Below are 24389 nucleotides of genomic sequence, written 5' to 3'. Positions count from 1 at the left end.
TTCTTGCGTTTTATGTATTCAGTGCAGTTGGGAAGATGATGGCTGCTGATATTTCTGGGCTTGTAATCGGTGAATAGGGTGGCAGTGATGTGGCAGCCAGCAGAGCTTCTCCAAGGTGCATTCACTGTCTAGTCTGTATGTAAATTGGACAGCAAATTAATTTTCAAAGCATGGCTATCTATAATCAGTCAGCAGATGGTGCTTGTTCAGCCCATCCACAGCACCGGCTTCTGCCTCTGCCTCTTTGGCGCAACCAAGCAACAGTATGTAGCAAGTTATTTTTATGCATTTTGTTTTACAATCAGGGCGTTTAGAAAGCCATTATAGATACAGTATAATGAAGTAACGAATGATCCTTGTTACTTAAAGTTTAAATTTTTCCCTAAAATGTTGTGGATATTAGGGGCACCATTGGTGGTTGCAGAACTAGGATTAGATTAGGTTCTCGACAGTGTGGAAACAGGCCCTTCAGCCCAACAAGTCCACACCGACCCCCCGAAGAGTAACCCACCCAGACTCATTTCCCTCTGACTGATGCACCTATCACTATGGGCAATTTAGCATGGCCAATTCACCTAACCTGCACCTTTTTAGATTGTGGGAGGAAACCGGACCACCCAGAGGAAACCCACACAGACATGGGGAGAATATGCAAACTCCACACAGACAGTCGCCCAAGGCTGGAATTGCACCTGGGACCCTGGTGCTGTGAGGCAGCAGTGCTAACCACTGAGACACCGTGCTGCCCACTATAATACTTGATCGATAGTTTTGGTTCAATAAGGAATCCAGAGTAAATTGATTTGAGGAATAGACCAGCTGCAATTTAGAATGATGGAATAGGCTTGAGAGCCTGAATGGCTCAATGCCTTCCTATGCAGAAACACGTCAGTATTCTCCAGCTCTCTTGTTAATTAATACATGAAATTCAGGCTGGGCAGCCTCAACAGAACCAACATTTTAACCAGAATTCTGATGAACGGTCACTGACCTGAAATATTCAATTCATTTATCTCCATAAACGATTCCTGACCTGCTGAGCTTGCAGCTTTTTGTTTGCTCTTGTTTCAGAATTCCAGCATCCACAGAATTTTGATTTTTGCCTGGAGTGGACATTGAGCAATGTGTAGAGCAGCAGGAATCTATTTTCATTCATTCATTGGATATGGCGATTTGCTTTTCCAGCACCACTCTAATCTAGGTCAGCGTTTGTTGCCTGTTCCTAATTGTCCCTTAGAAGGTGCTGGTGAGCTGCAGTCCATGTGGTATAGGTGCACCCAGAGTGCTGCTGGGAAAGAAGTTCTGGTGTTTTTGACACAGTGACAGTGAAGGATTTGGTATCCTGTCCTGTTTCTGCACATGTAAAGTTGCTATTATCCCTTTATTTTTAAGAAGCAAATATTTCCTTGAAACAAATTCCATGTTTGTTTCTCTTGTGAGTACGTGGTTTTTAGAAGGTGACCTTCTGTGGGCCTTTGCCAGATTGAGCAGCTTCACGTGCTGCTGCACCTGGCATTCGAGCCTTTGATGCACTTGCTCAGCTGTGTTCCCAGTAATCAGTGTAATCCAGCTACACCAAACAAAATGCCCAACTACAGCATGCAAAAACACTGATTTGAAAAAAAAGCCCTAGCAGAAGATATTTCTATCTACCTCTAGAAAACCCTTCTAACCCTTCCTTCAAGCGCCACTTGTCCTGCATCTGACCGCTCACAAATTAGATTCATCAGCAATCTTAGAACTCATCATATTGAAGTGAACCTCAGTCTTAAGGGATGATCTAAATAGGAGAAGGAAGAATAATGGAGCAATCAATTTGAACAAAAGGCAATTGGGGCTAGCTCGGGAATTGTATCATGTTACAGTAAGGTTGGATGCCACCCGTGGTTCTCACCTCTGTGCAGGGAGGTAGTAGGTTCCAATCTTAACACAGACGTGAAATCCAGACTGACACTCCAATGCATTGCTAAGGTGTGAAACTGAGGTCTTGCCTGTCCTCTCCTGTAGGTGGTGAAGGTCACACAATATTGTTTGAAGAGCAAAAGAATTATTTTGTGATAGCCAATTTCATAGAATCCCTACAGTTTAGAAGCTGTCCATTGAGCCCACACTGACCCTCTGAAGGGCATCCCACCCAGACCCCCACCCTATCCCTGTAACCCTGCATTCCCATGGCTAATCCATCTAACCTGTACATCCCTGGACACTATGGGCAATTTAGCTTGGCCAATCCACGTAACCTGCACATCTTTGGATTGTGGGAGGAAATCAGAGCACCTGGTAGAAACTTCCACAGTAGCCTGAGGGTGGGCCAGCACAACCATTAAAAATTAAAACATAACAGTGGATAAATCCCCAGGACCTGATCAGGTTTACCCTAGACGTCTGTGGGAAGCTAGAGAAGTGGGCCTCTTGCTGAGAAATTTATATCATCGATAGTCACAGTGAGGTGCAGGAAGACTGGAGGTTGGCTAATGTGGTGCTACTGTTTAAGAAGAGTGGTAAGGACAAGCCAGGGAACAATAGACCAGTGAGCCTGACGTCGGTGATGGCAAGTTGTTGGAGGGAATCCTGAGGGACAGGATGTACATGTATTTGGAAAGGCAAGGACTGATTAGGGATAGTCAACATGGCTTTGTGCGTGGGAAATCATGTCTCACAAACTTTATTGATACTTCCTCAAAAAACACAGAGGATTGATGAGGGCAGTGCAGTAGATGTGATCTATATGGACTTCAGTAAGGCATTCGACAAGGTTCCCCATGGGAAACTGATTAGCAAGGTTAGATCTCATGGAATACAGGGAGAATTAGCCATTTGGATACAGAACTGGCTCAAGGTAGAAGACAGAGGGTGGTGGTGGAGGGTTGTTTTTCTGACTGGAGGCTTGTGATCAGTGGAGTGCCACAAGGATCGGTGCTGGGTCCTCTACTTTTTGTCATTTATATAAATGATTTGGATGCGAGCATAAGAGGTACAGTTAGTAAGTTTGCAGATGACCCCAAAATTGGAGGTATAGTGGACAGCGAAAAGGGTTACCTCAGATTACAACAGGATCTTGACCAGATGGGCCAATGGGCTGAGAAGTGGCAGATGGAGTTTAATTCAGATAAATGCGAGGTGCTGCATTTTGAGAAAGCAAATCTTAGCAGGACTTCTACACTTAATGGTAAGGTCCTAGGGTGTGTTGCTGAACAAAGAGACCTTGGCATTCAGGTTCATAGCTCCTTGAAAGTAGAGTCGCAGGTAGATAAGATAGTGAAGAAGGCATTTGGTATGCTTTCCTTTATTGGTCAGAGTATTGAGTACAGGAGTTGGGAGGTCATGTTGTGGCTGTACAGGATATTGGTTAGGCCACTGTTGGAATATTGCGTGCAATTCTGGTCTCCTTCCTATCGGAAAGATGTTGTGAAAAGGGTTCAGAAAAGATTGACAAGGATGTTGCCAGGTTTGGAGGATTTGTGGTATAGGGAGAGGCTGAACAGGCTGGGGCTGCTTTCCCTGGAGCGTCGGACACTGAGGGGTTACCTTTTGTGGTTTACAAAATTATGAGGGGCATGGATCGTGTAAATAGGCAAAGTCTTTTCCCTGTGGTCGGAGAGTCCAGAACTAGAGGGCATAGGTTTAGGGTGAGAGGGGAAATGATATAAAAGAGACCTATGGGACAACTTTTTCATGCAGAGGGTGGTACGTGTGGTACGTGTATGGAATGAGCTGCCAGAGGAAATGGTGGAGGCTGGTGCAATTGCAATATTTAAGAGGCATTTGGAAGGGTATATGAACAGGAAGGGTTTGGAGGGATATGGGCCGGGTGCTGGCAAGTGGGACTAGATTGGGTTGGGATATCTGGTTGGCATGGGCAAGTTGTTGTTTATGGTAGCTTGTTCTATGCAAATTAAATACTGCATTTTCTGCATTACAACAGTGACCTGACACACAGTGGCTGCAGTGTGCACATGATGCAGTGCAAAGCCTCAACAATACCCCTTGTGCAACACCTTTCAAACCTGAAACCACTATTATCTACAAGGTCAAGGGCAGCAGATACATTGGAGGCACAACTTTCCAAGCCATTTTGCTTTGGATCTATATCATTGTTCTTTCAATGTTGTTGGGGCAAAATCTGGGATTCCTTCTCTTACAGTATTGTGGATGTCCCTGCAGAACATGGACTGCAGCGATTCATGAAGGAAGCTCAGCACCACCTTCTCAAGGACGGTTAAGGGTGGGCAATATATCCTGGCTTGTTTAACAGCCCCCACATTCTGTGAATTAACTTTGTAAAAACTTTACCTCAAATGTAGTTCATCAGCTGTTCAGCATGAATCAATTCATAGATTTTGATAGGAGGAACACGGAGATCACTTCTTATTAGGCAGCTGCGGGACTAGGTAGGGTCAAGGAATGAAGGGTCTCAGGACAATTACACTGATCACTAAAACTATACCTCAAGTTCTGTAAATAAGACACCTAAATTAAACATGGGGCTATTTTTCTAGAAGGATACAATTAAAAAGCATAGAAGTTGTGCCACAGCTGTATCTAACTTGGTTTATAGTAATGCACACATTTTTGACTGCCATTTTACATAAAAAGATACAGATGCACTAGAGTGGATACAGAGAAAGTTTACAAGGCAGATACCAGAAATACATGGATATATATCTCAGGCAAGGATTGACAGGCTTGGTCTGTTTTCTTTTGCAAAAACAAGGCTGAAGAGCAACCTAATAAAGGTTTAAAGATTTAGACAGAGTGGGAACGTGGAGGATTGTTCTCTTTCGGGAAAGCGCATAACTGGAGGCCAACAATGTAGGGCCATCACCAAGAATTGTTATCGAGAATTCAGAAGAGATTTCCTTATCCAAAGATTAGTAAGAGTGGGAAATACTCTATCACAAGGAACAGTTGAAATGAATAGTGGAGATGCATTGAAGTAAGAGCTAGACATTGTTTGAGGAGGAAGGGAGTACGGGCTATGATCATAAATTTCAATCGGGAAAGATGGAAGAAGGCTTGAATGGACCATAAATGCCAGCATTAACTAGTTGAACTGAATGGCCTGTCGCTGTGCTATATATAGAGTCAGATGTACAGCATGAAAACAGACCCTTCGGTCCAACTTGTTCATGCCGATTAGATATCCCAACCCAGTCTGGTCCCACCTGCCAGCAGCTGGCCCATATTCCTTCAAACCCTCCCTGTTCATATACCCATCCAGATGCCTCCTAAAATTTACAATTGTACTAGCCGCCACTTCCTCTGGGAGCTCATTTTATACATGCACCACTCTCTGCGTGAAAAAGTTGCCCCTTAGGTCTTGTATCTTTCCCCTCTCACCCTAAACCATGCCCTCTAGTTCTCGGTTCCCCCACACCCCAGGGAAGAGACGTGTCTATTTACCCTATCCATGCCCCTCATGATTTTATAAACCTCTAGAAGGTCACCCCTCAGCCTCCGACGCTCCAGGGAGAACAACCCTAACCTATTCACCCTCTCCCTATAATTCAAATCCTCCAACCCTGGCAACATCCTTATAAATCTTTTCAGAACCCTTTCAAGTTTCACAACATCCTTCCGATAGGAAGGAGACCAGAATTGCACACAATATTGACAAACAAAAACCAAACAAGTGCAAAGATTGCCATCCTTTAACATGCACATGCTCAGGTTTGCTTCTAGTCAAGGGGCTGATAAGCAGCAATTCTGGTTTCTGTACTCCGTATTACTATTTATTACCAGTAATAGGCTGACAAATATATCTTATGTTACTCTGTGTAAAGCAGTTCAGCATGTCCTGAAATTATGGCAAGTGTGATATAAATATGCTCTTTTTACTAATTAATGTGCAGTATTAATCTGGGAAGAGAAGGAGAGGTAATGCCACTCCTTTACTCCTCATCAATTCTACTCAATCATTCTCTCGAAACTAGCTGGGCTACACAGAATAGTAGCAATCACCATGAACTACCTTGCCATTTACTTTCTCAGTTCATTGTATAGAGCACCTTCCAGCATGGATTCTGGAGGTAATAATGTAAACAGTAAAAGAGATGTGTCCCAATCTTCTGGAGCTCAAACAAAGGGTTGATGCCTGCCTTTTTTTTTTAGCGATTGTGAAAGGAAAGAGAGTCTTGCATCTATGAAGCAAATTGCATTACCTCAACCCTAAACAATGAAGACCACATTTTGAAGCATGGTTGGTGTTATAATGTAGAAATTATAACAGCCAACTAGGAGCCACAAACTGTTTCAAATATAATGTGACATGGAAATGCAAACTTGCATCAATTTGGCACTTTTCACAATGACCTGCTATTTCGAATACTTTATAGCCAGTGAAGTACAAATATAGTCACTGTTATAATGCAGAAAATATTGAAGCGAATGTGCATGATGCAAGCTCCTATAAACAACAGGGTGACAGTGACTAGATAATCTGTTCTTTTGTGCTGTAGATTGAGGGATAAATATTGACCAGGGCATCAGGAGGAATTCCCCTCCTTCTCTTCACAAGCGTCCACCTGAGAGGCAGACAGGGTCTCAGATTAGCATCTCTTTGAATTGAGAACATGTCAGACAATGCCACACTCCCTTCACGCTACACTGGAGTGCCAGCAAGATTATGTTTCTGTCTCTTTACCAACAGATGATAGATTTGACCGAGGATGTTCAATCCAGATATCCAGTGTCTGTTGCATTGCCACCCAACTGTACAATCTATATTATTTAACTCTTGCCAGTAGCTTTAGTTACTTATAATCTGTTTGTTTTATTAGAGTGATGTGCTCTAAATTTCAATGTCCACCCAAATTATGAGAGTATAATTTACAATCTCCGGTAGGAAAAGCCAAGCTTGCACATTGAAGGATCAATGTTTGACATTTGTAAGCTAAAAATATAAATTTGAGTTATCAGAATAAATATTATTCAGTTGGCTGCTTTTGCCATGATATCGGCACTTTTCACATAGAGTGCAATGAGTCATTCCTGACTCATGAATATTTGACAAGCCCATGCTATCTTGCCAAATCCTCCTTTTGTTTCTTCAAAGTCAACCATTTTCATAAGTGAATTGTTCAGATTAACACCTTCGTGCCCTGTCTTATCCCTGTGAAAACATCCATTTTTCCTGCTGGAATATTGCGGTATTATGATGGCACAAATTCTGGTTGTTTCCTGAGCAAGCTGCCAAAGTCATTTTCAGATCATTTTCAGGATTTTCCAACAAACACCAATCGTATCTTGGTTGTTGGTGAGAATTAGACAGGCAGGAGGCTGGAACAACACAGCAAGCCAGTCAGCATCAGGAGGTGGTGAAGTCGACATTTTGGCGTAATCCTTCTTCAGGACTGGGTGTGGATGTAGGGGAAGCTGCAGATAAAGTGGGGATAGCTGAAGACAGGTGGAGGGTATGACCTAGTCAATGGGAGGAATGAATCTGGTTGGTGGCAGTGAGAAGAGCATTACTTGTTAAATCTTTTATGCACACCTAGTCTATGTGTGCCACTGCATGCTGCCCTCAAAGCAGCTGGGTAATTAATGGAGGTTGGCGGAGCATAGAGATTGCCACACATCTGCTGGAATGTGCCTTTGCAAAGGAGGTCATAGAGTCACAGAGATGTACAGCCCAGAAACCGACTCTTCAGTCCAACTCATCCATGATGACCAGATATCCTAACCTAATCTAGTCTCGTTTGCCAGCACTTGGCCCATATCCCTTCCTATTCATACACCCGTCCAGATGCCTTTTAAATGTTGTCATTGTACCAGCCTCCACCACTTCCTCTGGCAGCTCATTCCATACACGCACCACCCTCTGCGTGAAAAAGTTGCCTTTAAGGTCCCTTTAAAATCTTTCCCTTCTCATCCTAAACCTATGCTCGTTAGTTCTGGACAGCCCCTCCCTAGGGAAAATATCTTGTCTATTTTTCTGGGCTCTTGCCCGAAATGTCAACTTTTCCTGCTTCTCGGATGGTGCCTAACTTGCTGTGCTTTTCAAGCACCACTCTAATCTTGACTGTAATCTCCAGCATCTGCAGTACGCACTTCTACCTTGTCTATTTACCTTATCCATGCCCCTCATGATTTTATAAACCTCTATAATATCACCCCTCAGCCTCCGACACTCCAGGGAAAACAGTTCTAGCCTATTTCAGCCTCTTCCTATAGCTCAATCCTCCAACCCTGCCAACATCCTTATAAATCCTTTCTGAACCCTTTCAATTTCATAACATCCTTTCCCATAAGAGGGAGACCAGAATTGCACACAATATTCCAAAAGTGGCCTAACCAATGTCCTCTACAGCAGTAACATGATCTCCAAACTCCTATACTCAATGGTCTGACCAATAAAGGAAAGCATACTAAACACCTTCTTCACTATCCTGTCTACCTGTGACTCCACTTTCAAGGTACTATGAATTTGCACTCTAAGGTTTTTTTGTTCAGCAACAATCCCCAAGGCCTTACCATTAAGTGTGTAAGTCCTGCTGAGATTTGCCTTCCCAAAATGCAGCACTTCACATTTATCTAAATTATACTCCACCTGCCACTTCTCAGCCTATTGGCCAATCTGCTCAAGATCCTGTTGTACTCCGAGGTAACCTTCTTTGCTATTCACTGCACCTCCAATTTTAGTGTAATCTGCAAACTTACTAACACTAATTCCTATGTTCACATCCAAATCATTTATCTAAATGACAAAAAGCACCGATCCTTGTGGTGCACCACTGGCCACAGGTCTGGAGAAAGATGCGTAGTTTTTGTCAAGGTTTGTCCCAAGTAGCTCTGTGATGCAGGACTCTGTTGTATCATTTGTACCCCAGAATACACACTGAGATAAACATTGGGTACCCCTGGAAGACCATCACCTTGGCGGAAAATGTACTTTAGGCTGCCCAAAGCCTGGTCTTCCAGTGCAAGGAGTTAACCCTGATCGCGTGTTGCAGATTGGCACATTCCAGGGTCGAGGACTACGTGCTGAGGAGTGCAGTGAAGTATGGGGCAGCTCTGGCTAAGTTGCAGTGAGGAGAAACCACCATCTAAGATCTTTCTGCCACAGTTCAGTGGGGGTCTGTTCAGTTATTGGACACACTCAGTGCCTCAAATATCTGTAAATAATGTATTGCAGAGTAAAAAATAACTTTGCGTCTTTGGAAATGTTGGGAGAGTCAAACTCCAATGTTTGTTTGTTTTCTATATGCAAAGACTGCACAGAACTAAATTGCTCTAGTGACTGTGTTTGTATTTAAGATTATGAATAAAGTATATATTTGAAATTTAAAAAAAAAATTGAGGGTCAACTTTCCTTTAAATAGCATCTTTATAGGAGTAAAATGGGCCATGTGCTAACAGGTGCGTTCTCAGACCTAAAGAATGACACACAAAGCTAAAGGAGAAATCAGCAAGTCCAAGAGGTTCGCATCTTAAAGGAGGAAAGTGAGGTTTAAAAAGAATTCTAGAGCTTGAGGCCAAGGTTACAGTGAACATGGAAAGCAGAGGATTTACAAAGGGCCAAGTTGAAGGAATGCAAAGTTCCAGGTGTATTGATATTGTTGGAGGAGGTCACAGGTATCTGGAGTGGGGTTTGCTGCAATCTAGGTTTGAACATCAGACTAGATTTTAAAAAAATCAACTTTTCTTAGCATTTTGTTGATTATCAGAATTTCTTTTCTCAAGTTCCCACTGTAGTTTTGCCATGTTTGCACCCACATTGCAGGTTGGTGTTGTCTCGTCAGAGCAATGGGAATGGGGCAGGCCATTCAGCCCCTTCAGTTGTCCCATTTTTCAGTTTGATCCAAGCTGACCAGTATCTCAACTCAACTTACTCACCTTGGTTTTGTATCCTGTACTCTCGCTGCTAACAACTTAGCTCAGCAATCTATTTTGAAATTTTCACTCACTCTATCCTCTGTAGCTCTCGGGAAGGGTGGTTTGGGGTCTGGGGGACGCATTTGGCCACATTTTCTGGATCCCTCCAATAGTTTCTCTCTCTCTCCCTTATGAATTATTCTAATTACTTTTCACCAAAGGCTAGTAAATTCTTCCTGAGGGTTCTGGACGGACCATTGAATAACATGATCAAGTGCCCATTCGGTACATAGTTGGATGATGGAGTTGACGAGCTGTTTTAATCACTCTGTTTGTTCGTGTTTTGATGCACCTCAGAGCAGGTGGGACTTGAACCTAGATTTTCTGGCACAGAAAATTGGATTGAGTCTGGATTGAGGAGTATCGTCAGAGTAGATCCTTTTTGTTTCATTCCCTCTGCTAATCACCTGCAGGTACATTGGATACTAGATATATGGATCTCCATGTCTGAGATCCAAAAGCATGGGGCACCTCAAAATAATTTGGATTGCAGTACTCCATTCTCCAGATGGTTCACCACAGACCTCCAAATATTTACCTTCAAGATATTTTTAATCTGAAAAAATGTAAATTAGCAATTGCTTCCTGCAAAAGTGTGATATCACACAGTGATGCTATATGGGTCAGTCAAAGCTGTTCACTGTGTCCATCAGGGCTGTGGGGGAAGTCAGTCTCCTCTGTATTGCATGTTGGCTGTAGTAAGGTGAAATGATGGTGTGGGGTGTACTGCCTGTCTTAATTCCTGAATGCAGAGAAAGAATTTGCACTTATATAGCACCTTTCACGGCATTGTAGCCAATGAAACAATTTCTGGAATGTTGGAAATCCCACAAGCAATTTGCACAAAGCAGGCTCCCACAAATAGTAGCTACCATTTAATCTGTGGTTCATGTTGGTTGCTTGATGAATGTCACGCATTGTTTGAGGTAGCACGGTGGCTCAGTGGTCAGAGTTCGATTCCACCCTCGAGTGCCTGTCTGTGTGCTGTTTGCACATTCTCCACGTGTCTGCATGGGATTCCTCCGGGTGCTCCGATTTCTTCCCTCCGTCCAAATCTGTTCAACTTAGGTGGATTAATCATGCTAAATCACCCCGTGATGGCCAAGGATGTGCAGATTAGGCGGACTAGTGATGGGAAATGTGGGGTTACCGGGATGGGGAGAGTCTGGCTGGGATGCTCTTCAGAGGGTTAATGTGGACTCGATGAGCTGAATGGCCTCTTTCCGCAGTGTAGGCATTCTGTGATTCTATAATGAATAGTTGATAGGGAGCCAGAGATATCTACCCTGTTCTTCAGAATGATTATCTTTTATGCCTGTTGAGAGGACAAGTGGAGCCTAAGTTTAGTGCCACTTGAACTTAATGCTCAAATCTTTGAAATGGGACACAGGCAGCAGTGTTTTGGCTGATCTCACCTTTACATAAAGTAGAATGTGAGAAGCCAGTCAATAGTGTGTAGAAATAGTCATGTTCGGAGGCAAGATCACAGTAGCATATGAACAAGGACAAGGTCAGTTATCAAGGTGGAAATAGGCAGCATTAGTGTTAACACTGATGTATAATCAGGAGCTCATTTTTGGGACAAGTATGAGACTAAGTGCAAACCATCTGAGTGTCAAGGAATAGAGGGAGTTGGAATCTCCCCGGGAATTTCCATAAACTAACTTTTTAGAAGTTCACAGATGAAATGCAAAAAGGCATCCACTGAGGCTTCAACGCCATTGTTGTCACCGAATCTCCTAGTTTGGCTCATTGAGTGCAATAATGCGGAGTTTTGGAAGTGGAGGAAGGCCAAAGTGGGAATAGCTCTCTCCCAAATGTACCAGTCAGCCGAGCTCCTCCAATGATTTGGGATTTCCACCGTGCTGACAGAAAAAGTCCTCTGCACTAGTCTAGCAAAAGTCAGCGACTTAAATGTTCATTACTAAGGTGACAATCAAGGAGTGCTTCCCCTGCAGTTTGGCTGCATATGGCACAACTCAGCTATCTCCTTACTGCTGAAGCAAAGCTTTTGCGAGAGTCATCCCATAGACAGGTTTAGAGGTGTCTGTTCTGTTTGATGGATGTGACAACCTTCTGACTCAGGCAAGAATGCGACTCACTGAGCCACAACCAGAGCTGCAATGTTTCCATTCAGTATCCCATTTTTCTAAAATGCCTGCAGGACATTTATTATTACCCTGATTCCCTGATGAAGGGAGCATTCTGAACAGAAGATTTCAAGTCGAAAACATGGAACAGAAATTGTAGAGAAGTGTCTTTGAGACAAGGCAAACAAATTAACTTATTTTACAATTCCTTCAGAGCAGTCAACATGAGTCACTCTAGCGATGGCTGGATTGGTTTCTTGAATCCTATTCATTTTATTAACGAGCATTGTGCTGCTGTAATGTGCTTCCACTGGCTTGAGAAAACCCTAACAAATTGCCAGGAATTGGATATGGTTTTGCTACCTTTCTTTTTTTTTACATTACTTACAGTGTGGAAACAGACCCTTTGGCCCAACAAGTCCACACCGACCCGCCGAAGCGCAACCCACCCATACCTCTTCACCTAACACTATGGGCAATTTAGCATGGCCAATTCACCTGACTTGCACATCTTTGTGACTGTGGGAGGAAACCGGAGCACCCGGAGGAAACCCACGCAGACACGGGGAGAAGGTGCAAACTCCACACAGTCAGTTGCCTGAGGCGGGAATTGAACCCGGGTCTCTGGCGCTGTGAGGCAGCAGTGCTAACCACTGTGCCACCGTACTGCAGGGAATTCTGTTTCCACCCTTCTACTTTGTGCCTTTCCTATATTATTGATCTAGCACTCTGACTTTTGGAAGGTGGCCAATGTGTCACCACTGCTGTTCCAGTCACATCCATCAACTAGAGCTGACACTTCTGAATCTGTCTATGGGTTGACTCTAGCAAAAGCTTCGCTTCAACAGTGAGGCAATGGCTGAGTTGTGTCAAATCCAGCCAAACTCCACAAGGAAAGCACTCAGTGACTGTCACCTTAGAAATGAAGCCCAAATCATTGGAGGAGCTCGGCTGAGTGATGCAAATGTAATTGCAGTCAGGAGTGATCTACTTGGCTTTCCTTATCTTCCAAGACTCTGTGTTAATGCACTCGATGAGCTGAAGCAGGAGATTCAGTGACAACAGTGACATTGAGGCCTCAGTGGATGTCTTTTTGCATTTATTCTGTGAACTTTGAAAAAAATTAATTTATGGAAATTCCCTGGCTTCCAACTCTCCCCGACACTCTGATGGTTTACAGCTGAGACTCATATTTGACCCCAAAATAAGTTCCTGACTGTACATCAGTGTTAGCATTAATGCTGCCTATTTCCACCTTGAAGTCTGACTTTGCTCTTGTTTCAGCTCATGTGCTACTGTAACCTTGTCTCCAAACTTGACTATTTCAACATAGTCTTGACTTTCCTCCCACATTCTACCCTCTATAAACTTGAGATCGACCAAAACAGCCTGTGTTCTTACTTGCATGGAGTTTCATTCACCCATCATTAGCATGCTTGATGACTAATGTTAACACCTGGTTAAGTTGTTCAGTTGGTAGGACTCTTGCTTGAGTCACAGAGATTTTGATTCAAGCCTCACTGCAGAACTTGAGCATAACAAAATCAAGGTCAATGCAGCAACTCCCTCAGTGTCTGAGATGTTGTATTTTGAATGAGATATCAAACTGAGAACCCATCTGCCTTTTCAGGTAGATGTAAAAGGATGCAATACACTATTTTGAAGAAGAGCAGAGAAGTTATTCCCTGCGGGTTGACCAATATTTATCCCTCAATCAATGTCACAAAGACTGGATAATCTAGTCATTATCGCATTTGCTATTTTGGAAGTAGCTGTGCATAGATTACTTTGTTTTCTTCAGTGACCACACTTCAGAAGGACCTCATTTGGTCAGGCAGTTGAGAGAAGCACTATTCAAATGCACATCCTTTCTTTAAACCATGGCCTCGATTTCAAGGTTCTCAACGTTGTTTTCACATCTGTCCAATGGCCTCACCTCTCCCTATCTCTAGCCCTGCAATGCTATGAGATATCTGTGCACCTCTAATTCTGGCCTCTTGAAAATTTCTCTGCTTCCATAATTAGCGGCTGTGCCTTCAGGCTGGAATTCCTGCCCTAACTCTGACCCTTAATTACATGTTTTCCCTTTAAAGGTGATCCTTGCTTGGAACCTGACCCTTTAAAACTTTGTCCAAGGTTTTGGCCATCTGCCCTTATATTACCTTACATGATCAGTGTCTGTTTTTGTTTGATTACATTGTAGCTGCAGTCTAAAAATATGTTTGGAATATGGTTGTCACTGGCAATACCAGTATTTATTAACCATTCCTAAGTGTCCTTGAGAAGGTGCTGGGCAACTGCTGCAATCTTTGTGGTGAAAGTAGTGAGAGCACGGGGATCCAGGATTTTGACCCAGGAATGATGAAGCAGCTGAGATTCTCTGAAGTCTGATGGTTTGGGACTTTGGCAGGTGATGGTGTTCCTGTAAAAGGCCTTTGTCCTTTGCAGTGGTAAGGGTTACAGGTTTGTCAGGTGCTGTCGAAGAATCCTTGGTGATTTGCTGCCATGTTGAAGCTGAATGTTGAAACTGGAGGAGAGTGCTGATGAAGTGAACCTTGAGCTGGAAGATGATAAACCACTTGAGTATTGTTGGAGCTGCACTCATCCAGGCATGTAGGGAGTATTCTTTGTACGATGGACTTGCGCCTTATAGGAGATCCCTGTTCCTAAGAGAGTACCTGTCTGAGGAGAAATGTTGACCATCCAAGGCCTATATATAGGGGGTCCCCATATTCATTTGAAATGCCTGTGCTATATATATTGTTGGAGTTCCCACGTGCTTGAAGATGGATTACAGACTCCCCAATCTCTATTCAGGTGGATTCTAAAATTGAAAAATCTGGAAACGTTCATGTCAGGGAATGAAATAAACAGAGTAAAGGTTTCTGGTTTATCTCCTTTCATTAAAGCACAGCAATCACATGATCAAGCACAAGGATGGACACAAAGCAACAGAAGTACTATTCACTGGAGTTATAGTATCCTTCATACTATTTGATAAAAGCTGTGAACCTAATCCATACAGGATGTTATCCTGTGGTCACCATTATGGTAGAATTCATTGTTGGCCTTTGACCAGCTAGTCCCTGTTCCTTGTGTATGACTTTTCCCTACTCCAGCTCAGTTCTGTTGAATTGCATCCTGTTCACTTGCTGTAACTTCTCGAAGAGGCTGTACTGATGTTTGCTGGAGTGAGATTTGACTCATGATAATGCATTATTGCCCAAGATGCACCGTTACCCACTTACGTTCCTTCTGCATTACACACATACACACGCAAGGAAATGTATCAAAAACCCACCCTCGTTTCTCTCCTCCGAGTCTAGCCTCCTGCATGTTCCTCAGTTTTCGTTGTTGCATTGTTGACGGTCGTGCCTTGAAGTCTCCCCCACGTTCTCAGCATCTCCACCTCTCAATCTTCCCTCATTTCAAAAGGTTCCTTAAATCTGACTTCTTCAAACAGGTTTGAGTCACTTTCCCTAATATGTCCTTGTCTTGCTCAATATCAGGTTTTATCTAAGCACCTCTTTGGTAGCATAATGTGTAATATATAGTTTATGTTAAACATAGTATTTACATAGAGGGCTCAATGCTTAATTTGACTGAGTTAGTTATTGTTGCTGAGCCTTTGACTATTGGGAGTTGGGGCAGAAGGCAGGGATTTGGAAGTGGAGGAAGGTTTCTGGGAGAATTGAATACTTGGATCTCCTGAATCCCTTCTTTATTTTACCCCCTTCAGGCTGGTCGGGAGGTCGATGCTCTTCAAGTTTTCCAGCGCATGTTTTACTGGAATCACCGTGGAAAAGCTCGTTTCTTTTCAGTAAGTAAGCAGTAGTTCTTATTACCTTTCTACTTTCTGCAACTTAATTCACTTTAATACTGCTTCCTCTGCATTAATTGTGCATCTCTCTCAATCTCTCTCCTTCGCTTTCCATTGTTATTTTTATCTTCTGCTTAGATGTTAATGACTCTGCAGGATTCTGAGGTCTTGCCAAGGGTAAGCTCTGAACACCTGAAGCTTTGATGTTTCCAGTTGCACCAGAGAACCCAGAAATCTTCATGCATCAAGGAAAGAAATTCCCAGTATTCCGATTTGTGGAAACTCCACTGTTAAAGGGAAAGTGCGTTTGAGAAATCTGAGCTGGGAAATCTGTTGTAGTAGGGTACGTGCAGTGAATGCAGCATATTTGGATTTTAGAAAGGCATTCATTAAAGTACCTCATGAAAAGGTGTTGAACAGAATTAGCACTCATGGGGTTGGGCTAACACTGACAGAAGAAGGTGAATACAGGCATCATTTTCTGATTTGTAGACTGTTACGAGCCTGTCTCAATGGCTACTCTTCTTGGCATGGTGGAAAACTTGTGTTAGCCAATGCAACCTTGATTCTTCTCATTCCCTTCGCTTCCACCTGGTAGCAAGGCCAGGTGGAAGTGTGAAGGTGCAGTTGGCAATGACCCAGAGGCAGACAAAGTGATGGAAAACTTTGTTTCTTTCCAGCTGTGAGGTGGAAAAGGCTACAGGGTTAAAGTGCACGTAGTCATCATATTTCGACATGTCACTAAAACCTGACCAGCATCCAAACACATCGGGGTCATGCGGACAATGACAGCACTCCACAATCCTCATGTTAACTAAAGCCACGTGCATATTTCTAACAGGACACATCACCACATCCTGAAATATGATGGGTAATTGGCGACAGGGACAGAACTGTGAACCTGGGAGTCCTTGGTCAAGGACCTGCTCACAGGTGACAGATATGCAGACACAATTGGATGCTTATGTTGTGGTAGAGGTGTCTTTGGGCTGCAGCTTCTGTGACTGAACAATCCTCTTCAGGATGCCCACTGCTCACCCAAAATGGGAAATGGGCTAGAAAAACAGCCTTAAAAAGAGACATGAATGAAAAGTAATTCATGGCACATGGTCAGCTTTTATTGCCCACCACTAATTGCCCAGAAGACAACTACATTGCTGTAGTTCCGACCTGAAATGTTGACTCCCCTTCTCCTCTGATGCTGCTTGACCTGCAGTGCTTTTTCCAGCTCTAGTCTGACACTCCAGCATCTGCAGTCCTCACTATCTCCAAGTATTCTAACAGCTCAAGATCCATGTCCAGGGAGAGTTCTGGCAGGTGAAGGACGTGGTGGGAACCAGGGCCAAAGTCAAATGGAACAGAACCTCCTTGTTCACACATTTGTGTGTCTCTTCTTAAACTTGACGATCCTATGCGTCAACACTGGAATAACCTTTTCCACAACCTGTCAACTGTGAATCCACTGTGGGAGCTGATACTCTCTTGCTATCCCCCAGTGGTCTGTGCTGGAATCAATTGGTGAGCCACTATTGATAGGAAAACTGCAACAAGCAGTCAAAAGAATGAGCACCAACACTTCAGCTTGAAGATATTCCTACTGAGCTGATGCTCACATCAAGACCCCTGTGCACTCGCCCTGCTGGTTTGGAAGGTTAAGGTACAATGGGCCAACTTCAGGAATGGATCCCTTGTGATTTTCTTCATGAAAGGAGATCAATCATGATGTGTAAACTATTGAAGTATGTCCCTCTCCCAGAGCAGGGGAAATCCTGATGCATATTTTCCTGAATCACTTACTTCCTGTGGCTGAGGGAAACCTCCCAGAAACTGTGTGGCTATAGATCTTCCAGAGAAACCTCTGTTGTGGTCTTTTGTTGCCAGACAAATCCCTGAAAAATGTTAAGAACAGCACCATGTACTGTTCATTGAATTAATTGACCTGACCAAAGCATTCGACTAACTAAATTGGAGATTATCCGGAAAGTTCTTCACAATCCCGTGCTTGCTTCATGATCATCAGACCGCAAGTAACTTATGTGGGATCTGAAACAGACATCTTTACAATCTCGACTGTTGTCCAGCCAGGCTGCGTAATGGCCACCTTACTATTTATAATTTACCTGACAGCAGTTGTTCACCTCAGCAAAGACCAACTGCCTTCTGGTGTCAACATCCAATACCATCTTGATGGAAATCTCTTTTACCTCAACCACCTCTGTGTCCAAACCAACCACTATAGATGCCCATGACTGTAGTATTATTGTGAATTCTGCATCTGATTTGTAAACCACTTGCAGTCTCTTCAATTCTCCATAGCAGAAACTCAATCTGTCCCTAAATGTTGCCAAAGTGAAACTCCTGTCTATCTGCCCCTGGTCAGCCTAACATTCCACTACCCATATAATATTTTGAAGGAGACCCTGGAACATAGAACAGTACAGCACAGAACAGGCCCTTCAGCCCACGATGTTGTGCCGACCATTGATCCTCATGTATGCACCCTCAAATTTCTGTGACCATATGCATGTCCAGCAGTCTCTTAAATGTCCCCAATGACCTTGCTTCCACAACTGCTGCTGGCAACGCATTCCATGCTCTCTCAACACTCTGTGTAAAGAACCCGCCTCTGACATCCCCTCTATACTTTCCTCCAACCAGCTTAAAACTATGACCCCTCGTGTTAGCCATTTCTGCCCTGGGAAATAGTCTCTGGTTATCGACTCTATCTGTGCCTCTCATTATCTAGTGTACCTCAATTAGGTCCCCTCTCCTCCTCCTCTTCTCCAATGAATAAAGTCCGAGCTCAGTCAACCTCTCTTCGTAAGATAATCCCTCCAGTCCAGGCAGCATCCTGGTAAACCTCCTCTGAACGTTCTCCAAAGCATCCACATCTTTCCTATAATAGGGCGACCAGAACTGGACGCAGTATTCCAAGTGCGGTCTAACCAAAGTTTTATAGAGCTGCAACAAGATCTCACGACTCTTAAACTCAATCCCCCTGTTAATGAAAGCCAAAACACCATATGCTTTCTTAACAATCCTGTCCACTTGGGTGCCATTTTAAGGGATCTATGTACCTGCACACCAAGATCCCTCTGTTCCTCCACACTGCCAAGAATCCTATCCTTGATCCTGTACTCAGCTTTCAAATTCGACCTTCCAAAATGCATCACCTCGCATTTATCCAGGTTGAACTCCATCTGCCACCCCTCAGCCCATCTCTGCATCCTGTCAATGTTCCGCTGCAGCCTACAACAGCCCTCTATACCATCAACAACACCTCAAACCTTTGTGTCGTCTGCAAACTTACCGACCCATCCTTCAATCCCCTTATCCAAGTCATTAATAAAAATTACAAACAGTAGAGGCCCAAGGACAGAGCCCTGTGGAACACCACTCACCACAGACTTCCAGGCAGAATATTTTCCTTCTACTACCACTCGCTGTCTTCTGTTGGCCAGCCAATTCTGTATCCAGACAGCTAAGTTCCCCTGTATCCCATTCCTCCTGACCTGAATGAGCCTACCATGGGGAACCTTATCAAATGCCTTGCTGAAGTCCATATACACCACATCCACAGTTCGGCCCTCATCAACTTTTCTAGTCACATCCTCAACGAACTCGATAAGGTTCGTGAGGCATGACCTGCCCCTCACAAAGCCGTGTTGACTGCATTTAATCAAGCCATGCTCTTCCAGATGATCATAAATCCTATCCCTCAGAATCCTTTCTAACACCTTGCAGATGACAGATATGAGACTGACTGGTCTGTAATTGCCGGGGATTTCCCTATTTCCTTTCTTGAAGAGAGGAATTACATTTGCCTCTCTCCAGTCCTCAAGTACGACTCCAGTGGAGAGCGCGGATGCAAAGATCTTTGCAAGTGGCGAAGCAATCGCATTTCTCATTTCCCAAAGCAGCCGAGGATAAATCTGGTCCGAGCCTTGCCACTTGTCAATGTTTGACAAAATTTTCAGCACATCAGCTTCCTCTATCTCTATCCATTCCAGCATGCACACCTGTTCTTCAAAGGTTTCATTCACTACAAAGTTCGTTTCTTTTGTAAAGACCAAAGCAAAAAACTCATTTAGGGCTTCCCCTACCTCCTCAGAATGTTGAGCATTCTCCACATCTTGAAAGCTACCTCTTGTGAAGAGGACAAGGAGATTCGACGCTGGATCAGCTGCCCCAGTTTAGCCGCTTTACAAATTATGACAATATGTGTTTGGCAACAAGGATCACACCAAGTCATGAGAAGTTCAGGTAGTTGTCATCACTACACTCCTGCACTGTACTGAGACTTGGACTGTGTATCAGTGACAGAGTGGTGGAAGAAATCCATCTCCAGTGTCTCTGCCATATCCTTTGATTGACTGGAGCCTGTGTCCAGGTGGCTGAAAAACATCTCCCCAACTCAGTCCTGTTTTCTCAACTTTCAAACAGCAAAGCAAACACTACTGTGAAGCCCTCCACCTGCAGCAGCATTGAGATTGTGTCTGGGAGCAATTTGCTACCAGTTATTCATGTTGATAACAAGCTGCGTCATGCTTTTCAGTCCAAACACCTTCATGAAGTAGAAGGAATAAAAGGGAGGAAGCGCTGCACTCTGGATCCCAGCACCCCGTGGGGCATCCTACCCATGTACTCAAACATCCACAGGTCGAGAAATGGCCTGTTCTGTCACAAGATTCTTGGCAGAAACTCTCAACCCTGAGTAGACGTCAAAGGATACACCCATTGACTGTCTCATAGATGCCACAACGATCAGTGCTGATCTCTGTTATTCACAGTCTTTTGATCTGATGATTATTACAATCTAATGACATAGTTGACGGGTCCAGGTCCTAATGTGTTCAAGTTTACTGATGTTATAAAACTTGGTGGGAAGGTCAGCTGTGAACTAGACTCAGAGGGATATGGCTAAGTTCAGTAACTGAACAAGAAGATAGTGAATGCAGTTAAATGTGGAGGCATCTTAAATTGTTCACTCTGATGAGAAGCGTTGGAAAGCAGAATTTTAAATGGTGAAAATCTATTAAAGGTTGGTGTTTAGAATGATTTGGGTGGCCTTCCACTCAAGCAGGCGCAGGAAGCAATCAGGAAGGCAGTTTGTAAGTTGACCTTCACAGTGAGGGGTTGAAATATGAATAGAGAGGTTCTCTTGAAATTATGCAGGTTGTCACACTGGAATACACTCTCACTTGTGTTAATGCTCATTTTCTTTTAATTGTACTCCTGCCCTCACTTCTAGACACAAATGTGCTCACATTTACGTGCACTTTTACATGCTTTTTGCTCTTGCTTTCTCATTCTCTCTTTCTCTCTTCCTCTCTTTCTCTCTCTCACACACACACACACACACACACACACACACACAGTCACACACACAGTCTCGCACACACACACACACACACACAGTCTCACACACACCCAGTCACACACACACTCCGTCACACACACACTCCGTCACTCTCTCACACTCACACACTTTCTGTAACTCTTTCTCAGGCTGTCTCTCTTGCTTTCTCATTCTCCTGCTCTCTGACACTCCTCTCTGTCTTTGTCTGATGCTCCTGACATCTCTCACATCCCTGCTCTCTCTCTCTCAGCTACACCTACTCTCTTTCTCACATACTTTCATATATACTCTCTCACTCCTGCTCTGTCTCTCTCTCACTGCTGCTGTTTCTCTCCTCTCTCTCCCTCCTTCTTTCTCTTGGACTCTGTGGTGCTCTTTTTCTGGCTGTCTCGCAGCTTTCTCTCCTGCTTTCTCATTCTCCTGCCCTCTGATGCTCTTTTCTGTGTCTTTCTGATGCTTCTGCCCCTCTCTGTCTCACTCCTACCCGCGGCCCCCCACCCCCTGTTTTTCTCATTAGGAATGTTTGCATTTCCTGGTTTATTTCAATGAACACAATCAGAAGTTCTATATTTCCTGGCTTCCATCAGCTTTTATTTTGTTGATTGCCAGGTTCAGCGGCTGGCGATTCCTCCACTTGAGAGAAGCAATGCAAGGACGTATGAAAGTCGTACTAATTGGTTTAAGCAGCAGATGATAAAGGTACAGATTCCAAGCTGCTGTTTTTCAGTGGCTCAGCAAGAAGTCTGATACTAAAGTTTGTCGATTATTGGAAGAAAAAATAAATATGTTTTGACCATGCCTTTCATGTTCTTAGTGAGATCGCATTGTGACGCTGCAACCAGTTTGTGCACAGCAAGGTCCCGCAAAGGGCAACATGGTAATGACCTGGCCATTCATATTGGTTACATTGGTTAACCTTAACTGTTGACCTGAATATCAGGGAAACACTGAGAGACTATTGTTAAGGATAAAATTAATTCTTAATTGGGAAGGGATGGATTAATAAGATCTCTGCAGAATAGATTTGTGAAAGGAAAACTGAGTGATGGAGTTATTTTAAGAAAAAGAGAAAATTGGTAGACATAGCACAATAGATATTATTTGTTACTGGGTCTTTCAAAAAATATTTGATCAGATATCCTGGATAACAGCTTTATTTGGGAGGGTGAAGACAATCCAGGTGTGCAATTGGTTAAGAGTTTAGTGGTGATCAAATGTTGTCTAGACTGGAGGGAAGGGGTGCATTGGGTTCACCCAGGGACTATTGTATCGCTTGTCTAGAAATGACCTGCACTTGGGTGAAGTAAGTGTAATTTGGATGTCTATGGGTAATGTAAATAATGAGCAGAATAGTTGCAGTCATTGAAGTATGCGGCTACCTGATGAGTAATTTTGATCTGGGCGAGTGGGAATATAATCTCCCAGAGCGAAACAATCAGGAAAAGCGGCAGCAACCAGAGGGTCCCGTACGGAGCTACGTGAAGGGCTGACCTCAATGTAGTGAGGCAATGAATGTCCCAAAACGGTTGCAGACAAACCAGAGCGGATGTGAGAGGATGGCACTAAGTGGCTGAGGGTGGCACCATAACAGCAGATACACTGGCAGCTGCAGCAGAAATTGCAGAGGGATGTGGGGCTGAAGATGGCTGGGCAGGTTGAACATGTGGCTGAGAAAATATGCGCAGTCTCCAACCTTTGTACTTATAGGTTGTGAATGCTAGAGCAAGGGGTTTACCCACACCTTGAGAAAATGTCAAGTTGGGCTCAGCTGGAGTATTATGTCCCAATCTACACATTGCTCTTTCAGGAACGATGTAGAGAGGGTGCTGAGGAGGTTCATCAGGGCTGATTGGCTTCAGATATATGGAGGGACAGGAGAAGCTGGAGTTGTCCATACAGCAGAGAATGTGAAGGACAGACCTAATGAATTGTCAAGGGGCTTTGAAAGAGCAAGCAGGGAGAATCAGTTTCCCCTGGCGGTTGAGTATCTAGAGGTTATGCATTTAAAATAATTGGCAAAAGAATCAGAGAGAAAGTATAGAGGAAAAGACCTTGTGGTACCCAGTGTAATAGGATTCCAGTGTTGATCGGGGGGGCCCTCCACAGCACATCAGCCCAGCCCTACATTTCACCATTAGGAATCACTCCTTCATATCTGTTAATTCCCTCTCCATAGAATCCCTACAGTATGGAAGCAGGCCATTCAGCCCAGCGAATCCACACTGACCCTCTGAAGAGCGTCCCACCCAGATACCCCATCCTATTCCTGTAACCCTGCATTTCTCACGGCTAATCCACTTACCCTACATGTCTTAGGACTGTGGGAGGAAACTGGAGCACCCAGAGGAAACCCACACAGACACAAGGAGAATGTGCAAACTCCACACACACACTGTCACCAGATCCCTTTTTTTTAACGTAAACGTCTACTTCCTGAAGCTCGTGGATGCACATCAGTGCAGACCCAAGTCCTGCTCAGAAGGTGGTGCTAACAGTCCTGTTCTTATTTCCAGGGATTGGATCCCATCAGGAAGATTCTTGCCCAAAAACTGCGCACCACATCAATTGTTCTCTCCAGCATCTTCTTCAGCATCTCGTTTGGGTGAGTTGGCCTGACACCAGAGCCCTCAGCAAACTGGGCTGCGAGTTTCCGTTCCAAAAGCTGTTGATTTACGCTGGGGACCAGGTCTGTGGATGTGAGACAGGACCCGGGTTCAAATCCTGGATGAGCCCCCAAACTGTTTACCCTCCTGCTTAATTTAAAACCAGCAACACTGAAAAGATTTATCCCATGCAGTAATCTGTAAAAATTTGTTAGGCCAAGAACTATTTAAAGTAAAAACTAACAACTTTATTTCTTAATGTATAACAGAGAATAATTAACTAACAACTATTTACAATTCCTTCCTCTAACCTATTTTACCTTCCCTTCTATAATACTAGTCTGATAAAACTCCCAATTAAGATTTACAGAAAATACAAATTTAAGTACCAGCCAGCGGTCGAATCTTCTTTTTATCTTCGTCAGTAGAATGGCTCTTCAGGTCAGTGTTGAGGTTTCTCTCTGTGCACACTCCTTCTCTAGAAGGAGTGGTGATAGTTCTCCTCCCATTTTCCCAAGTCTTATACCCCAAAGTATAGGATTGTGTCATTGGCTTTCAAGATTGTCAATATACTCAATTCAAACTTGATTGGGATTTGGTATTTTTCGGGGTATAATTTAAACTGATTGGCCTGATTCAAATCT

General features: G+C 43.7%; 1 protein-coding gene across 2 annotated transcripts in view; it reads left to right on the top strand.

The window, feature by feature from the left end:
• sv2 (synaptic vesicle glycoprotein 2) overlaps window positions 1-24389 on the top strand; it is a 71254-nt gene that overhangs the window by 35231 nt on the left and 11634 nt on the right. The window contains exons 7-10 of one of the 2 annotated variants that reach the window (XM_043680551.1): window positions 15703-15783; window positions 15922-15960; window positions 21752-21841; window positions 23656-23744. In XM_043680551.1, the coding sequence (XP_043536486.1) occupies window positions 15703-15783; window positions 15922-15960; window positions 21752-21841; window positions 23656-23744 (299 nt within the window). The remainder of the gene's footprint in view (window positions 1-15702; window positions 15784-15921; window positions 15961-21751; window positions 21842-23655; window positions 23745-24389) is intronic. The other variant, XM_043680552.1, reaches the window with a different exon arrangement.

Source organism: Chiloscyllium plagiosum, chromosome 40 (genome assembly GCF_004010195.1).
Source record: "Chiloscyllium plagiosum isolate BGI_BamShark_2017 chromosome 40, ASM401019v2, whole genome shotgun sequence".
Classification (NCBI taxonomy): domain Eukaryota; kingdom Metazoa; phylum Chordata; class Chondrichthyes; order Orectolobiformes; family Hemiscylliidae; genus Chiloscyllium; species Chiloscyllium plagiosum.
The sequence above is the reverse complement of the archived record's forward strand: the minus strand, read 5'-3'. Positions and strand labels throughout refer to the sequence as shown.